General features: G+C 36.4%; 3 protein-coding genes across 5 annotated transcripts in view; 1 reads left to right on the top strand and 2 right to left on the bottom strand.

The window, feature by feature from the left end:
- The window catches only part of LOC111793387 (ARM repeat superfamily protein), a 45,814-nt gene extending 39,984 nt beyond the window's left edge, over window positions 1–5,830 (bottom strand). For both annotated transcript variants that reach the window (XM_023675233.2, XM_087122995.1), the window contains exons 1-2: window positions 5,565–5,830; window positions 4,880–5,065 (exon numbers count right to left, since the gene is read on the bottom strand). In XM_023675233.2, coding sequence (XP_023531001.2) covers window positions 4,880–5,065; window positions 5,565–5,669 — 291 coding nt within the window. In that variant the 5' untranslated portion in view covers window positions 5,670–5,830. The remainder of the gene's footprint in view (window positions 1–4,879; window positions 5,066–5,564) is intronic.
- Window positions 5,831–7,344: 1,514 nt separating this feature from the next.
- Window positions 7,345–17,991, top strand: LOC111793388 (serine/threonine-protein kinase EDR1). 2 transcript variants are annotated; one of them, XM_023675234.2, is made up of 14 exons: window positions 7,348–8,073; window positions 8,868–9,281; window positions 9,674–9,777; window positions 10,017–10,285; window positions 10,367–11,164; window positions 11,376–11,416; window positions 13,630–13,698; window positions 14,646–14,746; window positions 14,914–14,992; window positions 15,072–15,170; window positions 16,535–16,603; window positions 16,717–16,766; window positions 17,333–17,509; window positions 17,621–17,991. In XM_023675234.2, exons 1-14 carry the CDS (start codon window positions 7,639–7,641, stop codon window positions 17,754–17,756), a joined length of 2,841 nt encoding a protein of 946 aa, XP_023531002.2. In that variant the 5' UTR covers window positions 7,348–7,638; the 3' UTR covers window positions 17,757–17,991. The 2 variants fall into 2 exon arrangements, with proteins under 2 accessions (XP_086979339.1, XP_023531002.2); XM_087123213.1 differs by lacking the exons at window positions 16,535–16,603; window positions 16,717–16,766; window positions 17,333–17,509; window positions 17,621–17,991 and adding an exon at window positions 15,301–15,434 and having other exon boundaries at window positions 7,345–8,073.
- Window positions 17,992–19,068: 1,077 nt separating this feature from the next.
- Window positions 19,069–24,451, bottom strand: LOC111793389 (myelin-associated oligodendrocyte basic protein). The gene is made up of 6 exons (XM_023675236.2): window positions 23,554–24,451; window positions 22,472–22,574; window positions 22,066–22,121; window positions 20,181–20,345; window positions 19,689–19,802; window positions 19,069–19,341 (listed from the first exon to the last, which is right to left on the bottom strand). The coding sequence occupies exons 1-6, from the start codon at window positions 24,235–24,237 to the stop codon at window positions 19,249–19,251; spliced, it is 1,215 nt and encodes a 404-aa protein (XP_023531004.1). The 5' UTR covers window positions 24,238–24,451; the 3' UTR covers window positions 19,069–19,248.
- Between the last annotated feature and the right edge of the window lie 579 nt (window positions 24,452–25,030).

Raw genomic sequence — 25,030 nt, 5'->3', positions numbered from 1 at the left:
CGCTGTTAAGATTTGGCCCCCTAATCCTTCTAGGGGATTATCTTGCCATTCATTCTTTTAGATCTTGTCTACCCCTTCTCCCCCTGTGCTTTTTCCTTGCTCTGAAGGTTAAAATTCCGAAGTTAAGGTGCTTGCATGGCAGGTTTTATGTGGAGAAGTTAACACCATGGATTGTATTCAAAGGCATTGTTCCTACATTTCATATCACAATGGTGCATACTTTGTAGGAGGCATGAGAAGGACCTTAATCATTTGTTTTTGGATTGTCAATCTGCTCACTACCTTTGGAGTCGTTGGTTGGTATCGTTCTTTGTTCATTGGGCTCAAAATAGAGAAGGCAATTGGAGGAGGTACTTATGAATCCTCCCTTTAGAGAGAAGGACAAAGCTTTGTGGCAAGTTAATTTCTTTTCTTTTTTGTGGGACACTTAGATTGAGAAAAATAATAAAACTTTTAAAGAGATTGAGAGAATGGGTAAGGAAGTTTAGGAGGTGGCTAAGTTTAACGTCTCTTTATAGATATTGATCACTACACCTTTTTGTATAATGAGTTTGGTCTGATTCTTCAGAATTAGAGTCCTTTTCTGTAGTTAAGGTCAGTCCCCTTTTTTGTTGGGACTTTTTTTCTGAACTCTTGTATATTTTTTGATTTCTCTAAGTGAAAGCGCAAAAGATGAATTTGTACACCAATTGAGCACAAGAAAATTAAATTCTCCATGATGCTAACCAATAGGCTTCCATTTTTCCATTGAAGTCATGGTTGTTTCTTCTTAACAATCGTTCTTATGGTTGAGTTGGTTTTGCGATAGCTTCCAAGCTGAGAAATTTGAAAGTTGTTATAGAAGTTTGGTTTGCAGTACATGAAGAAAAGAGAATACACAAAAAAAGCCTTATATCAAAATTGCCCATTTTGATGCTAACTCGGAGAAAAAATGAGCTATATTCTCATGAGCTTGAAATTAGATCTGTTTTAAAGGGTGAGTTGATGCAATTATATTCGGCAGAGAAGAGAAATTTGTTTGGAAAGGAGTGCAAGTTTCAATGCTTAAAAGCGGGGATCGAAAAATACAAGTTTCCTTCATTGGTTTTTTATCTCAAATTTGTACTCTTCAATTGGAAACTCTTTAATCATTTTGTGAAATTGAAACTATATACATATATATTCTTGACCATTTCTTATCAGAAACTCCCAGATGCACCTGTCCTTATTTTAGGCATTGTTGGCTTAAGTTGTTCTCGTTTTTTTTTTTTTTTTATCTTCATTAAAGCTCTCCTTTTTTAATTGTGGTTTGAAAGGAATCAAAGGATTTTTCATAACAAGTGTCTTCCTTGGTTAGATCGTTTCAAATCTGCTCGCCTCAAGACTTCTTCATGGTGTTCTCTATCTAAGTCTTACATTGATTTCTCTTTACAAGATATGTCTTAGCTAGAATGCTTTTGTCTCCTTGTCGTAATTTTCATTATGTTTCACTTTTATTTACTACTTCATTTTTCACCCTTCCTGGAGCTTGTATCATTTCATTACGTTAATCAAAAATTTTGTTTCATGTATTAAAAAAATGAAATGAGAAATATAAAGTAGGTGATAAAGAATAGAATTGAAGCGTGTAACACTCTAAAACTCTTCCCACTAATCTATTCCGTCCACCCTTCCCACAAACCTATTCCATCTATCCAGATCCTCCAAACCTAGGGACCTAAACAGTCCCCCACTATAAAATAGGATTCTTTTTTTTTTCTTTTTTTGGTAAGAGACAATTTCATTAAGGTTTGAATTTTACAAAAGGGATGTGTTATCCATGATGTTTACAAAAAAAAAAAAAAAAAAAAAAAAAAAAAAAAAAAAAAAAAAAAAAAAAAAAAATCAATTTACTATGATGGACGTATGACTTAGGAAGCAAAAGTGTTGAACAATTTACACCACGAAATAGCATGGTAAGCAACATTGTCAAAGAGCTTCATATATGACTTTTCTGTGAATACTCTTTGATTTCCTACTTTCTATAGATTCCGAATGAAAGCAGTAATGATATTTTTCCATGGAAGGCTTTTACATTCTTGAATGGGTGGAACATTAAAGCCCTATCCAATAAATCTTTTACCTTTCTAGGAAAAGTGAGACGTCAACAGAAGATATTGAGAATCCTTGTCCAGAAATTTTGAGCATTTGTACATTACATAAATAAGTGGTTTTGTAATTTGTAGTCTTTCTTGCATAATGAGCACCAACTTAGAAATAGAGAAATGTAGGGCATTCTTTTTTTGTAAGTTTCACTTTAATGCCTTTGTGCGTTATTTTCCATAGGAAAAACTTCACCTTTTTAGGGTGATTTGCTTTCCATATTGCCTTTGCTAGCATGGGGTTTATTACTTGTACTTTTTCCCTATGTCCATCATCAAAGATTTTGTAGAGAAGACCCTATCAACACTGGGAAGCCATTTCAATAAGCCAGCTTCTTTTGACAATACAATTGGGGCAAAGTCGACGCTTAATTCGACCCATTTTCGTAGCTTTGTTATCCTTTAGGTTCCTACCAAGCTTCAGGTCTGCAAATTTGTTGACATCATTCCATCTTTCTTTGATTGTGGCCGTTCTGCTATGATAGGATCTATACATAAGTGGATATTGTAAGGCTAGCATGGTGTTTTCAATTAAATAGTCAATCCATAAAGATGTGCTTCCACCATCACTCACTCTGTGGCAAATGCGTTGGTGATGAGGGTTTGGTGCTTTTTTATGTACTTCCATGGCTCCTTTGCAGAAGATGGAGGGGGTTGATTTGTACATGATGTAGGAGTATACTTAGCCTTTATAAGTTTTCTCCACAAGGCGTTGTCTCCATGATAATGTATCCATATCCATTTGGTGATGAGAGCTTTGTTCTTCTCCTTCATCGAAAATAGGCCAAGTCCTCCCTTGTTTACTAGTAGGATTATGATATTCCATCAAACAAGATGTAGGTCATCTTTTCACAAATAGTTTCTTAATAGTCTTTTTATATTCATAGCCACCTTTTGTGGCATTTTGAATAGAGACATGTAACGTGGGAAGGTTGGATAGTGTGACTTGTATTAGGGTGAGCCTTTCGCTCTTAGAAGTATAAAAGGATGACCATGCTGATAACCTTCTTTCTATTTTTTCAATAATAGTCTTCCAGAAGGAGAAGGATTTGTGGTTCCCAATTAAGGGTAATCCTAGGTACATATTCGGCCATTCGCCCTTTTCCAACCATATCTGCTGGCAACGTCTTCAATAATCTATGTGCTAACATTGATGCCCAAATCTCTATTTTTTATAGATTGATGTTTTGTCCTGAGAATCTTTCAAAGGTTTTTACCGCCTTAATGATGTTTTTTTTATGGATGAGACATCTGACAAATCAGAGAAGACGATTGTATCATCCGCAAGCTGACCTGAAATCCCTTTATCTATCCTTTGTATTCAGCTTTGGTGAGTAAGTGACTAAGACAATCCATTACCAATATGAAAAGGAAAGGGGATAGTGAATCCCCCTGCCAAAGACCTCGTGAGGCATGGATCTTCACACTCAGTCTTCCGATGGAAAATGAGGAATTTTTTTATAAACAAAAATTTCATCAAAAATATATTAAACTGATGATTTAAAAATAAATTATCCATCACATGTCATCAATTACAATTCAAAGAAAGGTTTGACTAACAAAATTACAAGAACCTGAAATTGGCCAACTATGAACCATCAAAGATACATTGACCCATAAAAAATGTGCCAAGGAAAGCAAGCCTATTTCTCCTCCCACAGCCTATCCTTCATTAAGTTGTCTATCTAGATTTGAAGATTCAAAATTATTGGGATTTAGGAAACAAACTATCATTTATCCAATCCATTTGCAGTATCAGGCAGCAGTCGTCCATCTCTTGACAATTAAAATCTGCCTCTAATGAAAAGTCCTATTGTCTACCGGACAAAGGTTCTTTGCAAGATTGGAATCTAATTGCGGCTCCGTAATCTTCCCCACAAAAATGGATTAAGTTGCTCATTAAACTTAAGTTTTCTAACAAGATACAAAAAAAATTTATTGAAATAATGAAAAGTGGCTAATACTCAAAGAAACAAGGAAACAAACTCCAACAAGGGAGTGAACAAAAGAAATAACAGAACATGAGCAACCCATATGGCCCACTAGTGTTATTGCATTAACGTAACATTATCTACTTGAATCACTTTCTCATTCCTTTTTGTATCTACCACGTTGGAATAAATCCACAATAGTTATCATCAACTTTCACACACATCTCCATCCCTTTCTTAGGCGTAAACTTTTGTTTGAGCATTCAAACAAACTATCTATAGGTGATTTTTCCATTGATTGATAAAAACGAATGGAAGTGGTTCAATGCTCCAATCTTCAATTGAGAGAGATATTAGAGAAATAAAAGAATAAAAAATAATAAAACTAACGCAAATATGAATTAGGTGTGTTATCAAGATGGGACGGGGGTAGGGATGGCTTATCAAAAGAAAAAATGGAATATAACCTCAAAGTCTGGGTTATTTATCATTGGCTACTTACGTATCAATTGGATGAGAACCAGGAACCACTAGCGCAAAGAGAAGAGAACAACTCTTTGGGTGCCAGAAGAGTAAAAGCAACTTATGTTTCAATTGGTATTAGTTAACTGCAGACTTAGATTTTGTTATCAAAAATCATAAAGCTAACTGGAACTAGCTTAACATAAGAAAGGTAGCTGATCAACCCAAACAAACGTTTTTTAAAACACAATTAGCAGTATTTAGACCTTACTGTAACAAAAGTAGTCGATCAAATTAAGCCAATGAAATTTGTAATTTCTCTTAACACTTAAAAGCAGTACACCGTGCCTACTATTAAAAACTTACATCTTTCAGGGTGGAGAGTATTTCTTTCAAGGCAGAAGGACTGACTGCATCATGAGATATGAGCTTTTGTAGAGACGAAAGTCCAATGACACTCAATTTTATAGTTTTGGCTTCGCATGCCAGCAAAAAAATTCGTAAAATGTCTTCATTTTCTGCAATATCACTGGGACTCATCATCGATCGAAGCTGCACATCAACAAAAAAAATATATATATATGAAGAACATGAATGTCAAATGCAGGACATATCCAACACTCTGCAACCAAATTCGCTACAGTCTAATATCTCGAAGCATAGATAAACAATTTTGTTGCAGCATCCATACTTCATGCAACCCACTGGCAAGGAATTTCATTCAACCAAAAAGAAGTTGAAGTTTGTCTTGCAGCATGAGAAACTGAAGAAAAGGCCCATTTCTCTAGAAACTAGCCCCGAACCCACACCCACAAACACAGAGAACAAAATATTATCGGAACAAGAATTTAACACTCTTCATTTCTTTATGTCCTTCATTACACAGCAACCAAGCAGCAGCAAATTATAGCGTTACAAACAAGAATTTCAACTCAAACGGGTTCCAATTAGCTATTAAGATTGAACATCAACGTATACAATAACACCTCTACCATGATGCCAATTAAACCCACAGTTCACACTTCGTATAAGAGCAATAATGAAGTTGGACCTTTAAAATAGCGTGCTCAGCTCCATCTTTGACGGCCGGGTGACGGCGGCGAGCTTCAACGGACAGTGCGCGAAGATCAGATTCCAGAACAGCCATGAAAGCCATGACAAAAGCTACGGAGTGTGAATCTATCAGTGACCAAATGCAGGTTGTATCATTTCAAAGCGAACTGCTAGAGATCAAACGTGCTATGAGATCGGATGAAGTAATTCACGAAAGGGAGAACAATAGATCTCTACCGAGAAATGGCAAGCAGGTGAAAACGGTGAAAGACGGAGAAGCACTGTAGGGGAGAGAGACTTTTGCACGTGAGATTGACACGTGCGAACTGAAATGCCTTTGGACCTGAAGCCCATACGTGTGGGCTTTTCTGTTTTAAGCCCAACTCGTATAACCCAACTCCTAAAATAATAAACAAATTAAAAATAATAATAATAATAACAACTAAATTTCAATTATCGATTTATATGTAATTAAAAGCATAAATTTTAAACAACTAAATTAGTTTAAATTTAAATATTATTATTAAGTTCGTCAAATTTGCATAAAATATATGTGAAATCTTGGAATGCAAATGTGAGTATGAATTTAGTCCTTAGCAAAGTCGTTGTTGAGAATTTAGTCATATGTATATTTATTCCTTAGTTCGTTTAGATTGCTTGTGACGATTACATTTTCCTTCATATTGTGTATATTTCAACGATATGCTACGTGTAATAGATATACTTTTGCTCAAGGGTCACCAACTAATTTCTAATGGTGTTTTGCCTACCGACCCAGATTAGTAACATAGTTGGTTTTGTTAAATGATGAAAGTCCCATGTCGGCTAATTTAGTGAATGATCATGGATTTATAATCAAGGAATACTATCTCCATTGGTGTGAGGCCTTTTGGGAAGCCCGAAGCAAAGCCACGAGAGTTAACATGGTGTTAGAGTCATGCCCTAAACTTAGTCATGCGTATTATTATCTCCATTGGTACTATTGTGGAGAGTCGTGCGTACTACTATCTCCATTGGTCTGAGGCATTTTAGGGAAGCTCAAAGCAAAGCCACGAGAGCTTATGCTCAAAGTGAACAATATCATACTATTTGTGGAGAGCTGTGTTCAACTAACAGGTTTAGCCTTGGGGTCACTCTCGTATATATTTTCTCAAAATATTTTTCATGAGGTATTGTGTTGGGAATGCCTAACTTCACTAGAGAGACGCCTAACCTCTTATGTTACTTGATATTGCAGGAATGACTCACGTAGGCACTAGAGCTGGTCGTGAGGTATTGTGTTGGGAATGCCTAACTTCATTAGAGAGACGCCTAACCTCTTATGTTACTTGATATTGCAGGAATGACTCATGTAGGCACTAGAGCTAGTCGCGAGGCATTGTGTTGGGAATGTCTAACTTCATTAGAGAGACGCCTAACCTCTTATGTTACTTGATATTGCAGGAATGACTCACGTAGGCACTAGATGTAGGCACTAGAGCTGGTTAGTTAGTATAAATGTTTTTCTTGAGTTACCTTGTCAAGATAGACCGTTCGTGACTAAAGTGTTGTCCATGCATGCAACATATTGGTAGTCTGTGAGTTCCATAGTATTAAGTAGGTTCTTATGTTCGTTAGTGTAAACGTGAATCCAATTCAAAGCTTTTGTACATATATGTGTGGCTCTTTGAGCACTTCGGTTCGGTTCGGTTCGGTTCGGTTCGGCCTGAATTAACTTTTACCGAATCAATTAGAGCCGGGTCGGTCTTCGGTTTCTTACACCTCCATATATAAGGAGGAGGTTGTCCAGAAAGACGACTGTTGGTGTGTATTTTTCCTTCACGCGTAAGTTCATCTTCCCTCCCAACCATTTTCCTCTTGACCGTCCTAACCAAGAAAAGCAGCAGCAAACAGAGAGAGAATTTAGAAGCGATTATGAAGGAAGAGAGAAGGAGGATCGGTGGTTTTAGAGAGAGAATTTGAAGTCGATTGAACTGGGGAGTGAGTGAGAGTGTCCAAGAAAGCGAGGGGAAGTGAGGAAAGTGAAGGAAACGGAGGGAGAGTGGGGGAAAGAGAGATAGGAGAAGGAAGGGATGAAACATATTTTCAAGAAGTTTCATATTGGAAGCAATCACGAGCCGAATCGGCCCAATGAGAATCCGTTGCCTGGAGCAGCGTCGTCGTCAGATAATCGTCCTGCAACTGCTCCAGGGCAGATTTCCGGCAACTCTCCGTCGAGTCCTTCGTCGTCGCCGTCGCCGTCGCCGTCGCTGGTAACCACTCCCCCAGGGGGCGGAAGCACGGCTTCGGTTTCGGTAGCTCCTAATCGGTCTGACTACTTTTCTTCAGAGGAAGAGTTTCAGGTTCAGCTGGCCCTAGCTATTAGCGCCTCGAATTCCGACTTCCGGGATGATCCGGAGAAGGATCAAATTCGAGCTGCAACGCTTTTGAGCTTGGGAAATCATCGGATTGATTCCACTTCCAGGGACCAAGTAGATGCTGCCGAGGCGCTTTCGCGGCAGTATTGGGTGAGCTTCTTGCTTTTTTGGGAGTTCATTCGACCAAGTTTTCTTTTTCGATAAATTGAACAAAACTAATGAGATGAAAACTAAAGCTTTGTGCTCTAATAGCCAATAGTTATGTATCTGATCCCATTGTACTAGGCAACCTACTGCTTTGTGGCTAAGTGCTCGAAACCTGGTCATTTGTAGTCGTATTTTACCGCTGCATTTTTATCAATTTTACACTATAAGCATATTGAGTTGAAAGAGAGGGATTCCGTTTTGTCATCATCTGGTGCATCAGTTTTGTAGCCAAGAATTCAGTATATCCTTTTTTCCCCTGCATTTGCATCGTGTCTGAGATGATTCATATCAGGAATAGATTTATTACGACTGTCGTTTCTATTAGTTTAGACTAACTATGTCAAGAACTGAAATTTAAAAATTATCTTGCACAAAAACCATCAGGCACCTGCATAATTGCAGAGTTGTCTGGTTCATGGGAAAATATCACCTTTGGAAACAAATATATTAGATAAGTGTTAAAGAAGCAGATTTCAAGCAAAATGTGAGCAATGAATTGTTTTAATAAACTTATATTTAAGAATACTAGTTGCTCCTTATTTTAGCGACACTATCTAGTCAATCCAGGAGGTAGCTACTGCTTCAATATATTGTAAAATATACACTGGTAGAGCTGGAATTTCCACAGCCTTATTAGATGTTTGCCTTTTCACGTTGCTTTGATATTATTTTTCTTGTTACTCTACTCTGTAGGACTATTCAGTCCTTATCTAATATTAATATTATTGCATTTTAAGGAATATAATCTCCTTGACTATGAAGAAAAAGTTGTCAATGGGTTTTATGATGTCCTCTCTACGGATTCAACAGTCCAAGGAAAAATTCCATCTCTATCTGATATTGAAGCAAGCTTTGGTAGTTCTGGCTTTGAAGTTGTAATGGTCAATATGACTGTTGATTCTGCACTAGAAGAGCTAGTGCAAATTGCTCAATGTATTGCAGATTGCCCTGGCACTGAGGTGAGAGTTTTGGTTCAGAGGCTTGCTGAGCTCGTTATGGGACACATGGGCGGACCTGTAAAGGACGCCAATTTTATGCTAGCTAGGTGGATGGAAAGAAGCACAGAGTTAAGAACTTCTCTTCACACAAGTGTGTTGCCTATTGGTTCCATTAATATTGGCCTCTCAAGACACCGTGCATTGCTTTTCAAGGTTGGTTGTAAAAAACTCTCTTAAAACATCTGTAATATCATGCAATCATTCTTTATTGAAGATTTTTAGCATCAGAGGAATCATGGTGGTTTATGTTAGAGCTATATTATGAGAGATGGCTTGTCAAGTGTAATAAAGCACGTGGTTTTACTGTCAATATAAAGAACCAGAAAAAGTTCAGTTTCTTTTCTCTTTAACCCCTGAAGTAGAAGGTTATAGAATCCTCAATAAGGTCATGGGAAACTAAAATTGTCTTGGGGTGATAATTTTTTAGCATACCTGTTTTTAGTAATATATACGTTTATATATAATTTTAAGCTTTATTGTTATAATTATTTTTGAGCCAAAGCTTTATTGACTTTATTTGAACCTCCTTTCTTCCCTGGATATAGGTGTTAGCTGACGGTATCAAGATGCCTTGTAGGCTTGTTAAAGGTAGTCACTATACTGGTGTTGAAGAAGATGCTGTCAACATCATAAAGTTGGAGGATGAAAGGTATATCCTTGTTCTGTTCCTTTCATTTTTATCATTAATGGTGAGTTTGAATTTTAGTAACTGGGTAAAAAGAGTCATTCGCATGATATACTATTATGGTAATGTAGTTCGTATTATTTTTCTCTAATTTGTACGCCACTCCATCTGTCCCTAGACCAAACTGGTCCTAAAAGGCTCACTTAGTGGATGTACACTTATATCAAAACGAATTGTTATGAACATGTAGTTTGTGCTTTCAGGGAGTTTTTGGTTGATCTAATGGCAGCTCCTGGAACGCTTATACCAGCAGACGTATTAAATGCAAAGGACACTACTATGTTGAAGCCTTACAACCCTAAAGTAAGCAAAATTTCTTCTCTCCACTACTCTAATGATGTTGAAATTTCTTCCACGAAACCAACACCATCACTTGAGGAAAGCAGCAGTCAAAACTATGAAGCAGAGGCCAGCTCACTGGTGGATGGGAAACTGGGCTATGGAAGGACAGAGTCTGTGCCCTCAAGCTCAGGTGCATATGATGACATTTATGTTATTTCTGCAGTACCTGCTAGAAAAAGTCCTGATTAAATGGAGAATCTTTTCTTGTTAGGTACTGGGACTTCTAGATACAAAGGGGTCCATTCAGGTGATAGTAATGTTAGACTGAATGTCAATGTAGTTCCATTTGGTCAAAGCTCCGAGGATCCCAAAAATCTTTTTGCAGATCTTAATCCTTTCCAGATAAAAGGAACTGGAAAAAGTTTCATTCTTAATAAATCCTCTGATAATAAAATTGAGGAGCTCCAGAAACCTACTATCGGGCATCCTCCTGTACCGTTGTGGAAAAATCGAGTTGCATTCAATGCTGTTCCCAAGAAAAAAGAGTACGATTATATGGAGGGTCGTCTTCCAAGAATTAATTGTGGATATAATGATCATAATATGGCATCATCTTCTTCTGCCAACTCTACAGTCTCAGAAAGTGTCGGCCTTTGTGGTTCAGGAACATCCATTGAATCAAATGTATCAATTAGAAGTGCTGAAGTTGGAAGTTCTTGGCCTTATATGCACTCTCGGTCAACATCTGCCATGATTGAGCCTAATATTTTGCCTTCGATTGATGAACAGAACAGAAAGCAGAATGGAGAACATTCTGGAAGCACAGACTTGCAGGATAAAAATGTTGATACTGTTGATGGATGCGATAGTTTAATCAAATTTGATAATCGTAGAAAGTTCACATATGACAGATCTGTTGGAACCAATTTGATATCGAAGGATATGAGAAGTCCCAGCCCATCAATTGATCCAAGTTCGAATAGGTTTGAGAAAGTTTATGACGATGTGGATGTAGGCCAATGTGAAATACAATGGGAGGACCTCATTATCGGTGAAAGGATTGGACTAGGTACGCGATAGCTGATCAGAATCTTTCTCTCTCACTCACGTTATACAGGCAGAGGTTGAAAATATAATAGTTATTGCCTCATTCCACAGTCAAAAACTTGTTAATAAATTGCTCTCTTTTTGTAATTACTTAAACGTTTGAAATACTTTACCTTCAGTTTCCTGGAGATCTTCATTTTTCCTTCTTTTAATTTCATGTTTTCTATATATAGGTTCATATGGAGAAGTCTACAATGCTGATTGGAATGGCACAGTGAGTTATATTAACTCTACTTCTATGTTATTGCATTCTGTGGCCAGTCCTCCACTATTAAGCTCGGCACATTCAATTTTTCACTTTGTTTTTAGCTGCATTAACTTGTCAGATCCAAGTTGATACTTGTGACTCTTTGGTTATAATAAAATTCTCGCATATTATGTTAACATTATTTGACTAGCACTAAACCTTGAATTATTGTGGCCGAATTATTTAACTATCATTAAAGCCAAAAGCTTGGACTAATTGGGTATATTGCACTAATTATGGGCTCAAATATTAATTTGGTTGATAGAACCCAAAAGATAGGAAATGATATTGTCAAAGTTGGAACATAGGACTTAGCTTTGATCACTTGTTAGGACAATGGGTCTTTCCAAAAGATGGATGATATTATCTAATTTGGGCATAAGTTGTGTGGTTTTGCTTTTACATTCTACCCAAAAGGCCATACCATTGAAGTTGTTGCCCTTATTTTTATACTAAATATCTTTCCCATTTCTAGTCGATGCGTGACTGTATTTGCATCCATAACAGCTGTGTCCTCAAACAAAGTACCATTGGGCCTTGCCATTAATAACTTTTTCATCATCAACCAAAAATTTGGTTTCCATTTAAAAGAAAATTGGAGAGAAGTGACATTGCATGACCTCATGTATGAATAATGTATTTGTTAAATTACCAACGAACCCAAAAAGGTTAACATAATGGGTTGCGATAAATTTAATTATATCAATCCTTCAACACTTCACACTTTTGGGCTTGAAAATTTGTAGAAGACTCAACAAGTAGACATCAATTAGAGAAAATGGCATGACAGGAGTTAGAGAAAATGGTAGTACGGTTTGGTGTCGATCAATCAGCTGGGATTGCCCTAGAAAAGGATCAATTATAGGGAAAGCAATTTGAAATTAGTTGAAAAATCTTGCTAACATTGGTTAACAAGCCATTTCTTGCTTCTTATGAGACGTTGTAGGTTCTAACACCCACCACCCCCACACGTGCTGCAATGTATTATGAACAGTCAGTATATAAACATTGTTTGATGGCCTACAAGGGTGACATTTTGTGATGAATGAAATTGGAGTTTGAGGGTGTATCCCCGATAGAATTGAAGTTCGGTTGATTGAAGCCTTAGGCGGCTGGAATCTCTAAAGAAAGGTTAAAATTCTTAGGAATTGTGCAACTAGAGGTCTCTTGGGAGTATTTGGGGAGAGAAACCGAAGACTCTTCAAAGATAAGTTGTCCTCTTTTGGTAATGGGTTGAAACAGTGTCTCGGTGGGTCTCAAACCACCCTAAATTCTTTTATAATTGCAACCTTCTCCTCATTATAAGTGAGTGGAAGACGCTCATTTGTTAGTGTTCTGGTGGGGGTTATCTCTAGCCCTAGCCCTTAGGCTGTTCTTTTGTGGCTCTTGGTTTGGCCTTTTCTAACACGGTTTTCGTTTCCTAAAAAAAAAAAGCTAATTGTAAAACGTCAATGCCAACTTGTGTTCGGAACTCCGAGGGTGCCACCTTATCCTTCCCCTTTCTAGAAGAAATTTGAATGGCTTGGGTGGGGACTAACTTTCCTACATGAGTGGGAACTAACTTTCCTACACAATATATGACTTGTCGAACAAAACCTTTCAGAGTTGCTTCTGTAAAGGCCTTTAGGTCTTGGAGAGCTTTATTGTTTCCCCTTCTGCTGGCCAGGTCGGTTTGTCATGGTGGAGCCCCTCTGCCTTTCACCTACACAAAAATGAACGATGTGCTCTACTACCACCTGGTTTTTGTTAATCCGTTTGGTTAGGCTAACTTATTGCATGACCTGGAAATGAAAAAGGTTTAATCCTTGTCTCGTATCCCCAAATATAAATGAAATAGATTTCTGGGTTCTTATAGAATATTTAATTTTGAACTTTCAACTATATGAGCACTTGTCTTTTATGTTTTACCTCTCTGTTCTCTCCGTGTCTTTCTTACTTGTGAGGAAAAAAGTCTATAAGCAAATATATGTTTATTCTTTCCCCATCTCTCTATTAGCTCAATTGTTTATCATATTCTCCCTTCTTCCTCTGCCCTACCTTGGTAAATTATAAAAAAAATTAATTATCGAATTCCTCTCTTACTCTTGTGGTCTTTTTTAAATTTATACACGTCTATGTAAGTTATACAGTGATCGACTTTTCTAACGCTAACAGCTTGATGTTGATTGATGGATTTGCAGGAGGTTGCGGTGAAGAAATTCTTAGACCAGGATTTTTCTGGCGCTGCTTTAGCTGAGTTCAAAAGAGAAGTAAGTGGAGCAGTTACTTCCATAGAAAAGTAGACTCCTTAATGGATAACTTTATAAAAAAAAGTATTATTAATTTCTCTTGTAAAAAATCTACAAAAAATAATGAAACTGTTTTGAGTTGTATTGACATCTTGAGTTCTTGCCTCAGTAATGATTTGCATACAAATATTTTGATTTTTGTTAATGCATGATACTTATATAAAAATTGGTATACATGAAATTTACAACAAATAACCAAATACTAATGGAGTTATACGTTAGATTCCCAATTAGTCTATATCAAAGACGAGCAATGATAAAAGAGTAAATTGAATATAAGTCCGACACTTGTTGGGCATGTAATGAATACTTGTTAAGCACAATTAACATGTATTGAACACTCATGAACATCTTGAGAGTGAAGTATGTAAAATGCATAGGCATTATTAAATTGTCTTTTTGTTAAGACATTAAATCATTTAGAAAATTGATAATTTGGTTTGGATCTATATAGATATTATGATATCGAACATTGTATCACAAATTCATAAGTATCACCCTCTTCTTAATCCCTGTGACACTAGAGTTTTGCCTCCAACTCATTTCTTCACTCCTCAATTCAGATGCCCCCTTCAAGCTTGATCCCTTCTCCTCCCTTAATTCTTCAGTAAGACTAACAACACTCTCCAATGAATCCAACATCCCCACCGTTTAGACAACTTTTTATCTGATTCTAATTCTGTATTAGAGGCACGGCACTGCGGCATAAAGACCAATGGGAAAATATATGCAATATTTTTTGTGAAGTTTGGTGTTGCTCCATATGGTTGTCAATTTTTTTTTCTTTGAACTTGATACATGCAACTTCATAAAAAATAGTTACAATGAATGGGTTACTTGCGATTTGAGTATGTATCTTCAATAAGTTATATTCGACTGTGGACTTATATTATTTCTTGTGATGCAAGGTACTGATAATGCGACAGCTACGTCATCCAAATATTGTTCTTTTTATGGGTGCAGTCACTCGTCCTCCTAACCTTTCCATTGTCACCGAGTTTCTTCCAAGGTATGAGTTCAATTTTAATTGAGTTTCTCGATAGATTAATCCCCATCCCTTGCTCGCCCATGAAAAGGAAAAGAAAAAAAAAAAGAAAGAAGAATGTTTTAGATAATCCAAATGTGCATCTATCTTCTTTTTGACTGTCAAGTTTTCTTGATGCAATTAAACTCCAGAGGAAGCTTGTACCGGATCATTCATCGCCCACATTGTCAAATTGATGAAAAACGCAGAATAAAAATGGCCCTTGATGTGGTATGTGATTAACTTCGAATATATTATCAACTAATGTTTGAGCCAAATACCATCTTTTGAATTCTTTATACAACGGCAGGCTAAGGGCATGAATTGCTTGCATACAAGTCATCCAACAATTGTTCACCGAGATCTGAAGTCACCGAATCTTTTAGTTGATAAGAACTGGAATGTGAAGGTATAACACCTTTGCTACTGCTGGTGCTTTACGTCTGTGGTTCTATTAATTACTACTTCTGTGACTTATTCACTGACATCTGAAGTCACCCATTTTTTTTCTTTTAAATGACCAAACAAATGTCATTAAGGTGAATGAGAACGTGCAGAAGACAACGGGGAGACTAACAAAGAAATGAAAAGTACAATAATTTTTACCTAAAGGGGCACAAACTGTGGGGTAATAAGAAAAGGTGTGCGAACAATTTTTTTTTGGAAAAGTAAATCAAAAGAGAGATGATACACTGCTCCAGCCAAAGCTTCCTCCCATCACCCATTAGTGACAATTTTTTTTGCTTATTCCTTTCTGATCAAATATTCCACAAAATAACTAAAAAACCAACCACCCAAAGAAACCACTCATTAGTCACCACTAATTAAGATCTAATTGTGTTTAACTATTTGATTGTCTATCAATATCTTGGTAATGCAGAAGCTTTGGGGCTCTTCTTTTTTGGGTTGCCTTCAGATCGTTTTTAGTTTCGATTGTTTATTTATTTTGAAGTTCGAAGGTTGCTGGTTGTTTCTATGAATCCTTCTATTTTTTATAAAGATTATATGGATGTTTTATTTTGGTGGTTTGAAGTTTTGTGTGGCTGGACGTGTTTGAGTTGGTTCTCAGACGTTAAATCTCCTCTCCCTTTCAGAATTTGATTTTAGATCTAATGGGCAGAAAAGATTGTTCTTAGTTGTCATATCTCTTCATTTTTCTATCGATCTCTTTTGCTTGGAATCCAGCGTCTCAGCTTTTATTTCGATATTTTAATTGGATAATTATTTATGGCTCTTTTTGGAGGGGATTTAATAGTGTCTTTTTCTAAAGCTGCAATCCTGGTGGTTTGTATGTTTCTTCTTATGTTTTCTTTGGCTTGGATTCTTGTTTGTTTATGACTGTTCTGCTCCCTCGTTCTTTCGTTCTTAATACAAGTTTTGTTTCTTAGTTTTGCTCCTAAAAAAGAAAGAAAATAGAAATCTTGTTTACTTCATCCACACTCAAAATAAATAAATAAATAAAAGAAGGAAAAAACCATCATGAAGATGAAGGTACCGTGAGTATCAAACTTGAGTTTTGCCATAAGGAATGAGAATATGTGAGGTACTTGTCTCTGTCTTCCTTTGACAGCTTTTATTTGCCCAGCAAGTTTGAGTTTGGCTACTTGAGGTCGAAGAAAAAGCTTTAAACAAGCCAGGTCCCACTTTAGCAAGAATGTGGGTCGTTCAATATGTGATACCTATGGATGATATGTTTGTTAGATACTTAAACATAGTAAGGAATATTAGAATTTGTAACGGCCTTGTCTGCGGTATGATTTCTTCATTGTGTAGGTATCAGATTTTGGGTTGTCGCGCCTGAAGCACCACACATTTTTGTCATCCAAATCAACTGGAGGAACGGTGAGAAGAAGAGAAAGTTGACTTTTACTTCAAATGTTTTCTTCAGATTTTCTTTAAAATGCAAGATATAACTGAGTTAAATCATTCTCTCTCATTTGATTTCCATCTGTTAGCCTGAGTGGATGGCACCAGAGGTTCTCCGGAATGAGCCTTCAAATGAAAAGTAAGTTGGAGTAATGGTGGTAGTTCTCAAGTTCATTTTCAATTCACGTTTGAGCTTGGAATCTATGCTATCCTGTATATCAAATCCCCTCATATGGCATCAAATTGCATTCTAGGTCGATGGTTAGTTGTAAATGGTATGGGATCTATTTCTCTTAAAAATGCCGACAATAGTGGAAAGAACGTGACAACCTTTGTGTGCAAGTAATTTGGTAATTGTTGGGCTTTCTAAGAAGATTGCAATTGTTAATTATTAGTCTTCTGCAATGTGAATTTGACCAATAGTTCTTAAAAAACAATTTGTCTAATTAAGAACCATGTTGAAAATTCAATGGGAGAGGAAAAACATGTTCCCAAAGTAAAATCCCATGAAAGATGACTAAGGTGCATTGATGAAAGAAGAACAATATCAAAGTTTCTTTAGCCAAAGAACTCCTAGTAGATTCTGGGCTGGGAAACATATGAGAATTTAAGCATGATTAAGTGGATATTTTGTTTTTTTTGCTATGTGGCTGAGATAACTTGAAATTATAACAGGATATGATAGCTTGTTCTTCAAATGCACAGGTGCGATGTTTATAGCTTTGGAATCATTCTATGGGAACTTGCTACATTGAGACTACCTTGGAGTGGTATGAATCCTATGCAAGTTGTTGGTGCAGTCGGTTTCCAGAATCGACGACTCGAAATACCCAAGGAAGTAGATCCCGCTGTTGCAAGGATAATCTGGGAATGCTGGCAAACGTAAGTTGCATGTGTATTTTCTTTCACTTGCAAAACTCTTCTACACAAGTTAATATTGATATTCCTTTTGTCATGCTGTTGAACTCTTTTCCATGCTATTATTATTGCCAGCGATCCGAACTTACGGCCCTCATTTGCACAATTAGCCAATTTTCTTAAGCCTCTGCAGCAACTCGTCCTGCCACCGCATTCAGACCAGCCGAGTTCGTCGATGCTGCAAGAGATCTCTGTAAATTCTACACCTTGATTGATACGGCTCATTGTTCTCAATAATGAATAAGGAAACTCTTCTTGGTTGTTTCCCTCGAGTAGTGCTGTTGTATTGTATATTTTTGAAATGTAAAAACAAGTATTTAAAGAAAAGAAAAGAAAAGGAAAGATAGAAAAGAAAATGTTGTAGAGGTATATATAAAATACGGGATCAAAATGTAATGCTGTTTTTCCATGTTTTACTTGTACAGTCGCCTGCTATTTGGTTTGCACACAGGATCTCAAACTTTGTTCTGCTCCTTTCTCCGTTCACCCTCCCATAAAAAAATCCAGAAGAATTTGAATTTAATGGAAATTTTCATACTGAGTTAAAAAAAAACAATTTTGGTATACTTTAATAAGATTTTGAGTTTTAATTTGTTAAGTAGTGTATAAAATTATATGATCTCTGTTAAGTTTATTATATTTATATAATGTCACTACATTATGGGACTTTCTTGTACATGGAAATTACTCGAATTGCATTGAAGCTGTGTATTCACATTGAAGTCGTGTACTCATGTAACTTGTAGTAATTACTTATTTATGTGCATAGAAATTGGTCTGATTTTCAAAATGGTTTTAGGTTTCTTGATTGTACTATACGTTTTTGTTTGTATATCGAACCTCAACATGAGATTACTTTTTACGTATTTTATACTAAAGCATTTGCCATAAATTCGATGATGTTATTTTTTCTTTTTAACACATTTATAACCTAAAAAATTTAGAAAATTGTGAACTAATTCTGCCTTGTCTTAATGATTAGTTATGAAACTCAAATGTGATTTTGTTGTTCTTAATAGAAGGTTCGAGACATTTCATTTATTTTGTACTTCCAATAGTTTTACAAGGATACCCCGAATAAACTTTGTTTGAAAATATATATTTCTAAATTTGTATTTACTTTTAAATATTTTTATTAACTTTTGATAATAACTGAAAAACTTTTCAATAATGGCCTTGGTAGATCTAGACCTAAAAAGTAGGTCACTAAATCTCATAATCATTGCAACTAAAATTCCCAGGGATGAAGAAACCAGAAAAAGAAAAGCTGCAAATTACAAGATTGGAGAATCTTGAACTTGACTATCAAAGGAAGATCATTCTCCAATATCACGACTCTTCTGTAAGTGTAAGCATTTTTGGTCATGAACCTCAATGTTCATCTAAAGAGCATAAAGACTTCACAATCTCCTGATTGTTGGGTTGAGGTACACATTCAATTTCAATTTCAATATGCTATAACCATTCTATCATCACTAAATAGTAGAATGCAGAAAGCCAGTGCTCACTCACCAAATGATAGATAGAACCTGAATGAAAAACATCCAAATTTAAACTAAATTTGTAACTTGTGGACCAATTTTCTGATATGGTATTATATACACTTTTCCCATGTCAAGACAGCTCTCTATATTCTAGTGTCATTATGTATCCTTGTGATAAGTACAGCGAAGTTAAGAATAAGAATATATTTTCGCACATACTTATAGAGGCCTTAGAAGTGGATAATCTTCCAGGAGTTCACGCTCGGACAACGTGTCGTTCTCGTTCTGTGGCGTCCATAAAACCTCAACTGCCTGCATGCAAACAGAATAGACTTTGAGATCTAAGAATAAACAGAACTTTTGCTTTTGGTTTTTAGTCATTTAAAATCAAACTTACAAAGATCACTCCCATGAGATGAGATTCTTCAATTTGTTATCTACTTTTGACCAATGTTTTCAAAACTCAAACAACGTTTGAACACTAAAAAAAAGTAGTTTTTAAAGTCTTATTTTTGTTTTTGAATTTTGGTTTCCTAAAAAAAAAAAAAAGAAAAGATAGGTAGGAACAACTATGAAGAAACTGGGAAAAAACAAATTTAATTTTCAAAAACAAAAAAGCTAAAATAGAAATGATTATTGGGCCTAAAATACCAACTTACCAATATTTTGCTGGAAGGAATAGATGCTAGTTTTTGCAAAGCTTCCTTCAAGTCCCCACTACCATTGATAGCAGGTAGCTTGTGCACTCCCTCAGCAGCCACCAATATTGTTATCTAATATTCAAAATATTGTGATCAAAGGGTAGAAGAAAGGAAACCGTGGTCTTTTCTCTCATGAATATCAGATTATCATTCCAGCAAAACGAATGCACCTCTTAGTAACCAATCATCAAAATAAAATCTGAATTACATTCCAGAAGTGTTCTGCTTTAATCGAGAAAAAAACTTCAATTATGAATAAGAGAAACGGAACATCACGTTGTTTTCTCTAAAATGAGTGGTTTTCCAATATTACCACACACACCTCACAAAAATCAAGAGAAAGAATACACCAAAAAACATAGTCTAAATCAGCACAGCAAGAAAAATCAAGACAAAAAATAATGTAGAATAGTATACATTGCATAAAACTCAAGGCCAAGTGAAACTAACCACAATGTATTCATTGCTAAATCCACTTGTTCTCTGGCTGCTTGTACTCTGTCTTTTGATGCTATTCACGTTGACAAGAGTTTCCTCATCAAATTTCCCTCGCTCTTCAATTGATAGTTTATTGAAACGCTTCTCTCCATCTTCTATACTACGTTTCAGATCCATCTAAGTTTTTTCCAAAAAGAGTGAGATTAAGCTTCCAATACCAACTAAGGCTAGCAAGCCTTATGAGAAATAATTCAAAGAAGAATGTGATAATAAGCATTCTCATTGGAAACAAGAATAGGAGAAGAAACTTCACCACCACAATATCGTGTAGGCAAAATGGGGAGGCTATATATGCCATTAATTATACAAAGTCCACCCCACTAATCCATTGAAGACCTAGCAAGTTCATGCACTAAAATTCCATTTCTAGGAGATATCAAAAGTTTTCTTTTAGCAAGCTTTTCAATCAGAATTCTGAACCTGAAGAGTTACATTTCCCATCCAAAGCCTCATGCCCCCGCCCCTATAGTTAATATTTTCTAACAAAATTCTTTTGTAATTAAAGCCCATAAACTCAAATATAATCAATTTGTGAATTCTATTTCTCGTACTAATCACCATATTGATGAGTAGGTGTTCTGTTCAGAAAAATATATAGAGATATGATAATGGCAGACAACAACCCGAGATTAGGCCTCTTGCTTAAAGGAAGATATTGGATTCTCCTATTAGCAAGTGAAAAGTGAACCCAATGCATAGCTCTCAACTTATTCCCTCATGTGAATGGAAACAGATTTTTTTTTTTTTTTTTTTTTTTTGAACCAGAGATGTTCTTTTCATTAATGAAAGAGACTGATAAAACTTTTAATTCATACATGAAAAGAGATTAATGCTTGAAAGTACAAACTCCACAAGGGAGTAAAAAAAGAACAAGACATAGCACAAAAAGAACAAGATATAGAAGAAAACGTCCACAACGAGAAACACCAAGTGAACTGAACAAAAAGAAACTAATAAAAAGAGAGCTTGAAGGACTAAATTTAACACAAATGATCACACTTCGAAAACCAAACCAAAGACAATGTCTAAGGACCCAAAGCCTTGAACAAAAAAAAACAGGAAAGCTTCAAAGATTTGAGTCCAACCAAAAAGAACTGAACTCCAAAACATCAAGCAAGAACTATTGAACCCAAACCGCAAATGCAATAAATTAATTGAACTTCAACAACAAATGCTTTGGGAATTGAATAGAGGAATTTCCCGCATTTTAAGATCATAAGCTTCAATAAGAAAGTAAATTTGTAAGGCACTGATGAAGGAAGAAAATGAGGAATCTCTTCGTCACTTTCTTGAAATAATAATACTAAATCATAACAAAAAAAAAAACCTTTTGCACCAGTATCATCAATAGTAGTTTTTATAAGCTTAAAAGATTCCATACTACTCAAACTAATTTCAAATGCAACATCACAATCATCAACATGATGTGAGAGAGAATGAAAGGTAGTGGGATCCTTCGAAAAATGAAATTTCTTCAGTGAAAACATGATCCGAATCTAATATAGTTAAAAATTTGTTGACTACAAATCTGAGAAACAACTTTCTTGATAACATATTCTTGCCATTTGAGCAAGTTTAGTATAACTATTCAAAGATTCAACTCATCAGGCTGTTCTTGATTGTAAAGGTGTTTGTAGTCTATTGATTTTGTTGTGTACTATGTTCGTTTATTGAAGTATCTCATTTTACATTCCCCTGCCTTATCAATGTGTTCTATTCATAAACAGGCATGAACAATCACCACTAGTACCCAGCAACCCTCAATACATAATTAATATGCATGTGTTCACTCTGTGCAACTAGATCAGGCAGTCTCCAAGGACATAGTGGGACTTACAGATGAATAACCTGAAATGCAATAATCAGGATGTCGAAGTAGCGCAAGAATCGTTTCTGCAACCCAAAGGGGAAAACAAAAATTACATAGAGAATAAGTTACTTTAACTGCACAACAGAAGGGTATGCATGTGATTGCTGCTTAAAGAAATCTCTATAAACCATTTTGGAAGAACTTTAAACAGTTCCGAAACAAATAACAATATTGACTTAGAAAATTTGTTTTACGACACCTGCTGGAAACAGTTTCAGAAAACGGAAGATGGCATCATTGTTATTAGGGTCTTTTATTTTTCTATAGTACCTTCTAACATGCAGGGACTAACAGTACCAGTTTACTGCTTGTTTTATTAAAGGAATCAGTGAGCGAGGTAATTAATCTCGAGAGGAAAAAATCAATAGTTTACCAGTTAGTACATAGCTCAAACCCTCAGGGGTTGATGTATCAGCACTTTCAGCAATTCTATTTAGATCTCTTTGGAGTCCCCGGCCCATGCCCAACAACCCAACCTAGAGAGAGAGAGAGAGAGAGAGAGTTATGCCATGAGTTAAGAATGATGACATACTTGTAGAAATTTTTCATAAAGTAAATTGTAACTCTAGAATCTGCATTCATCTATCCTACAAGAAAATCAATAATTCATGACTACAGAAACCAAGTTTTCTACACTGTGCCAGTACATCATTACATTTTTTTTTTCAAATCGTGAAATGAACTTTACAACCTTTTTTGTGTCGTAAGAAACCGAAGGAACTTTCCATTAAAATCATTTTAAAAACCTATAAAGGGAGAGGGGAGCATCAATCAAGGGAAATGGAATTTACAAAATCTCTTCCAATTAAGATAAAGATAGGACAAGCTATAGTTAAAAAGAGAAATAGGGCTCTCAACGTCTTTGAAGGTTCTATTTCTTTTCAACAAGAAACATCCCCACCCTAAAAACAAATACTAGCAATGCTATAACATCAGACATCAAGATCATCATCTTCTTTTCAAAAGAATGACCTCCATGAGCATAGGTGATGAGGGCATTCGGGTTAACTGCAAGAAACCATACTTCTATTTTTCATATTCTCCGTTCATATTGTTGTTTTCGAAAAAGATTCAGTCTGCATCAAAAGGGTCTAAATTTTAAACATAGAAACCTACAACTGTTTATGTGAGATCCCACATTTGGGAAAGAGAACGAAACATTATTTATAAGGGTGTGAAAACCTCTCCCTAGCCGAAGCGTTTTGAAAACCTTGATGGGAAGCCGGAAAGGAAAGCCCAAGGAGGACCATGGGCTTAGGCCATTACATTTTATCCTTCAAGAACACTGGCTACATCCTTGCTTGACAAACGACTTGTTTATCCATAATGAATATGCACAACACCCAGCCATGTTTTGAATTTCAACCGTTGATTCAAAAGACGAATGAGAGTAAACAGTAACACAAAATCCATATATCAGAAAACAAGATACAGAGAGGGAAGGGTTTGTCATACTTGAAGTTTAAGCACGCTAGTTTTCTCAGAAGCAGTGAGAACACTACTATCGGACCGATCGGAGAGAAATCCAGAAACCAGAAGAAACGCCGCGAAACCAGCCAATATGAAGAAAAAACTTGATCCGGCACCGACTCCGACCCCAACCGCCGGCCCAACGTAAATCCCGCCGCCGCCAAACAACGACGGCGAACTATAAGGCGCAGAATATGAATAACCAGAAATCATCGAAGGAGTTGAGTAACTCCTCGAAGACGAAGACGAGCGCGACGAAAACGAACTTCCTCCAACACGTCCACCAGAAGCGGCTAAGGCAGAATTAGGATCGTACATCAACAGCAATCCCAACAACACCGCAGCAATCGCAGGCTTCCGCAACGCCTTGAGAGCATTCATAATCGAATTGGCAATTACCTCCATTGGCCTTTTGGGTTTATCTCCATCGACCAATCGCTCCAACCTGGAATTCGAAGTTGTCAAACTCTTCCCCCCCTCCTTGGAAAAGAAGCATCTAACACCGAATTTGACAGAGCTAGAACCACCCATTCTCAAATTCTTGGGTAGAACAAAGGGTCTGTAGAGATGACAGCGACCACTCGTTGATGGAGAAGGAGAATGGACGAAATGAACTGGGAATCGGTTCCATTTCAATGGATGGGGTTCAAGCAATGAAGGTGAAACCATGGATTTTAGAGATTTGGAACTGGAATTTGGAGGGATTTTGAAGCGAAGATGAAACGGAAAATTGAGATATTTTCTTCCTTTTTTTTTTCTTGTTGTTGATTGGTTTTTGGTGGGAATGATGAGGATGAAGATGAGGCTGAGGATGAATTCTCTCTCCCGGGAGGAAATATTGTGGTGGTAGTGAAGAGTACGGCGTGTTTGACAGAAATGGCGACCTGGCACCTATTTGTGGATCCTTGCCTAATGCTTGGATTGCCTTCTCGCCGACCAATTCAAATAAATTTTTTATTTTTTATTTTTAATCTAAAAATAATAATTTATATTTTCCTTAATTAATTTTGAGTTTAAATCGTTGATTAAGGGTTGATTAGGATTATGTTCGGAAAAGATAACTCCGTTCAAAAACTCTCGCGGTGTCATATTGCCCGAGCTTTCTTGCGATCGCTCTCTTCTCCCTCTTGTGTCGTATTCTCGTGTTGGTCATTGCTCATCATGGTTGTAAACAGAAGCTCCAATGAGATTCGCAATTGTCCTCGAAAATTGGTGAGCGTTGAGTTAAACGGTTATTTAAGCACACGAGACAACGACGATATATTTTATTTCACTCGATGCACACACCGTCACCTCTATTTCCCCTACCCACGCCTTTGATTGCTTCATCCTACCTCGTGCCAATTAACTTCTCTCTCTCTCTCTCTCTTCATCGTTGTTTCTCTCTCTAAAGCGTTTTATGCACCACTCGACACGAATATTGCTGTGTTCATAAATCAGTAGCATATATTCATAGCTTTTT

The sequence above is a fragment of the Cucurbita pepo genome, chromosome 4 (genome assembly GCF_057944985.1).
Source record: "Cucurbita pepo subsp. pepo isolate OVF chromosome 4, ASM5794498v1, whole genome shotgun sequence".
NCBI lineage: Eukaryota > Viridiplantae > Streptophyta > Magnoliopsida > Cucurbitales > Cucurbitaceae > Cucurbita > Cucurbita pepo.
The sequence above is the reverse complement of the archived record's forward strand: the minus strand, read 5'-3'. Positions and strand labels throughout refer to the sequence as shown.

Excerpts from the sequence above, each read along its gene's own strand:
- LOC111793388 (XM_023675234.2), top strand. The coding sequence starts at position 7,639 with ATGAAACATATTTTCAAGAAGTTTCATATTGGAAGCAATCACGAGCCG. Across the intron at positions 9,282-9,673 it reads ACCGTGCATTGCTTTTCAAG|GTGTTAGCTGACGGTATCAA; the intron begins GTTGGTTGTAAA and ends CCCTGGATATAG. Across the intron at positions 14,747-14,913 it reads GTCACCGAGTTTCTTCCAAG|AGGAAGCTTGTACCGGATCA; the intron begins GTATGAGTTCAA and ends ATTAAACTCCAG.
- LOC111793389 (XM_023675236.2), bottom strand. The coding sequence starts at position 24,237 with ATGGTTTCACCTTCATTGCTTGAACCCCATCCATTGAAATGGAACCGA. Across the intron at positions 22,575-23,553 it reads CTAGCGTGCTTAAACTTCAA|GTTGGGTTGTTGGGCATGGG; the intron begins GTATGACAAACC and ends CTCTCTCTCTAG. Across the intron at positions 19,803-20,180 it reads TTAGCAATGAATACATTGTG|ATAACAATATTGGTGGCTGC; the intron begins GTTAGTTTCACT and ends TTTGAATATTAG.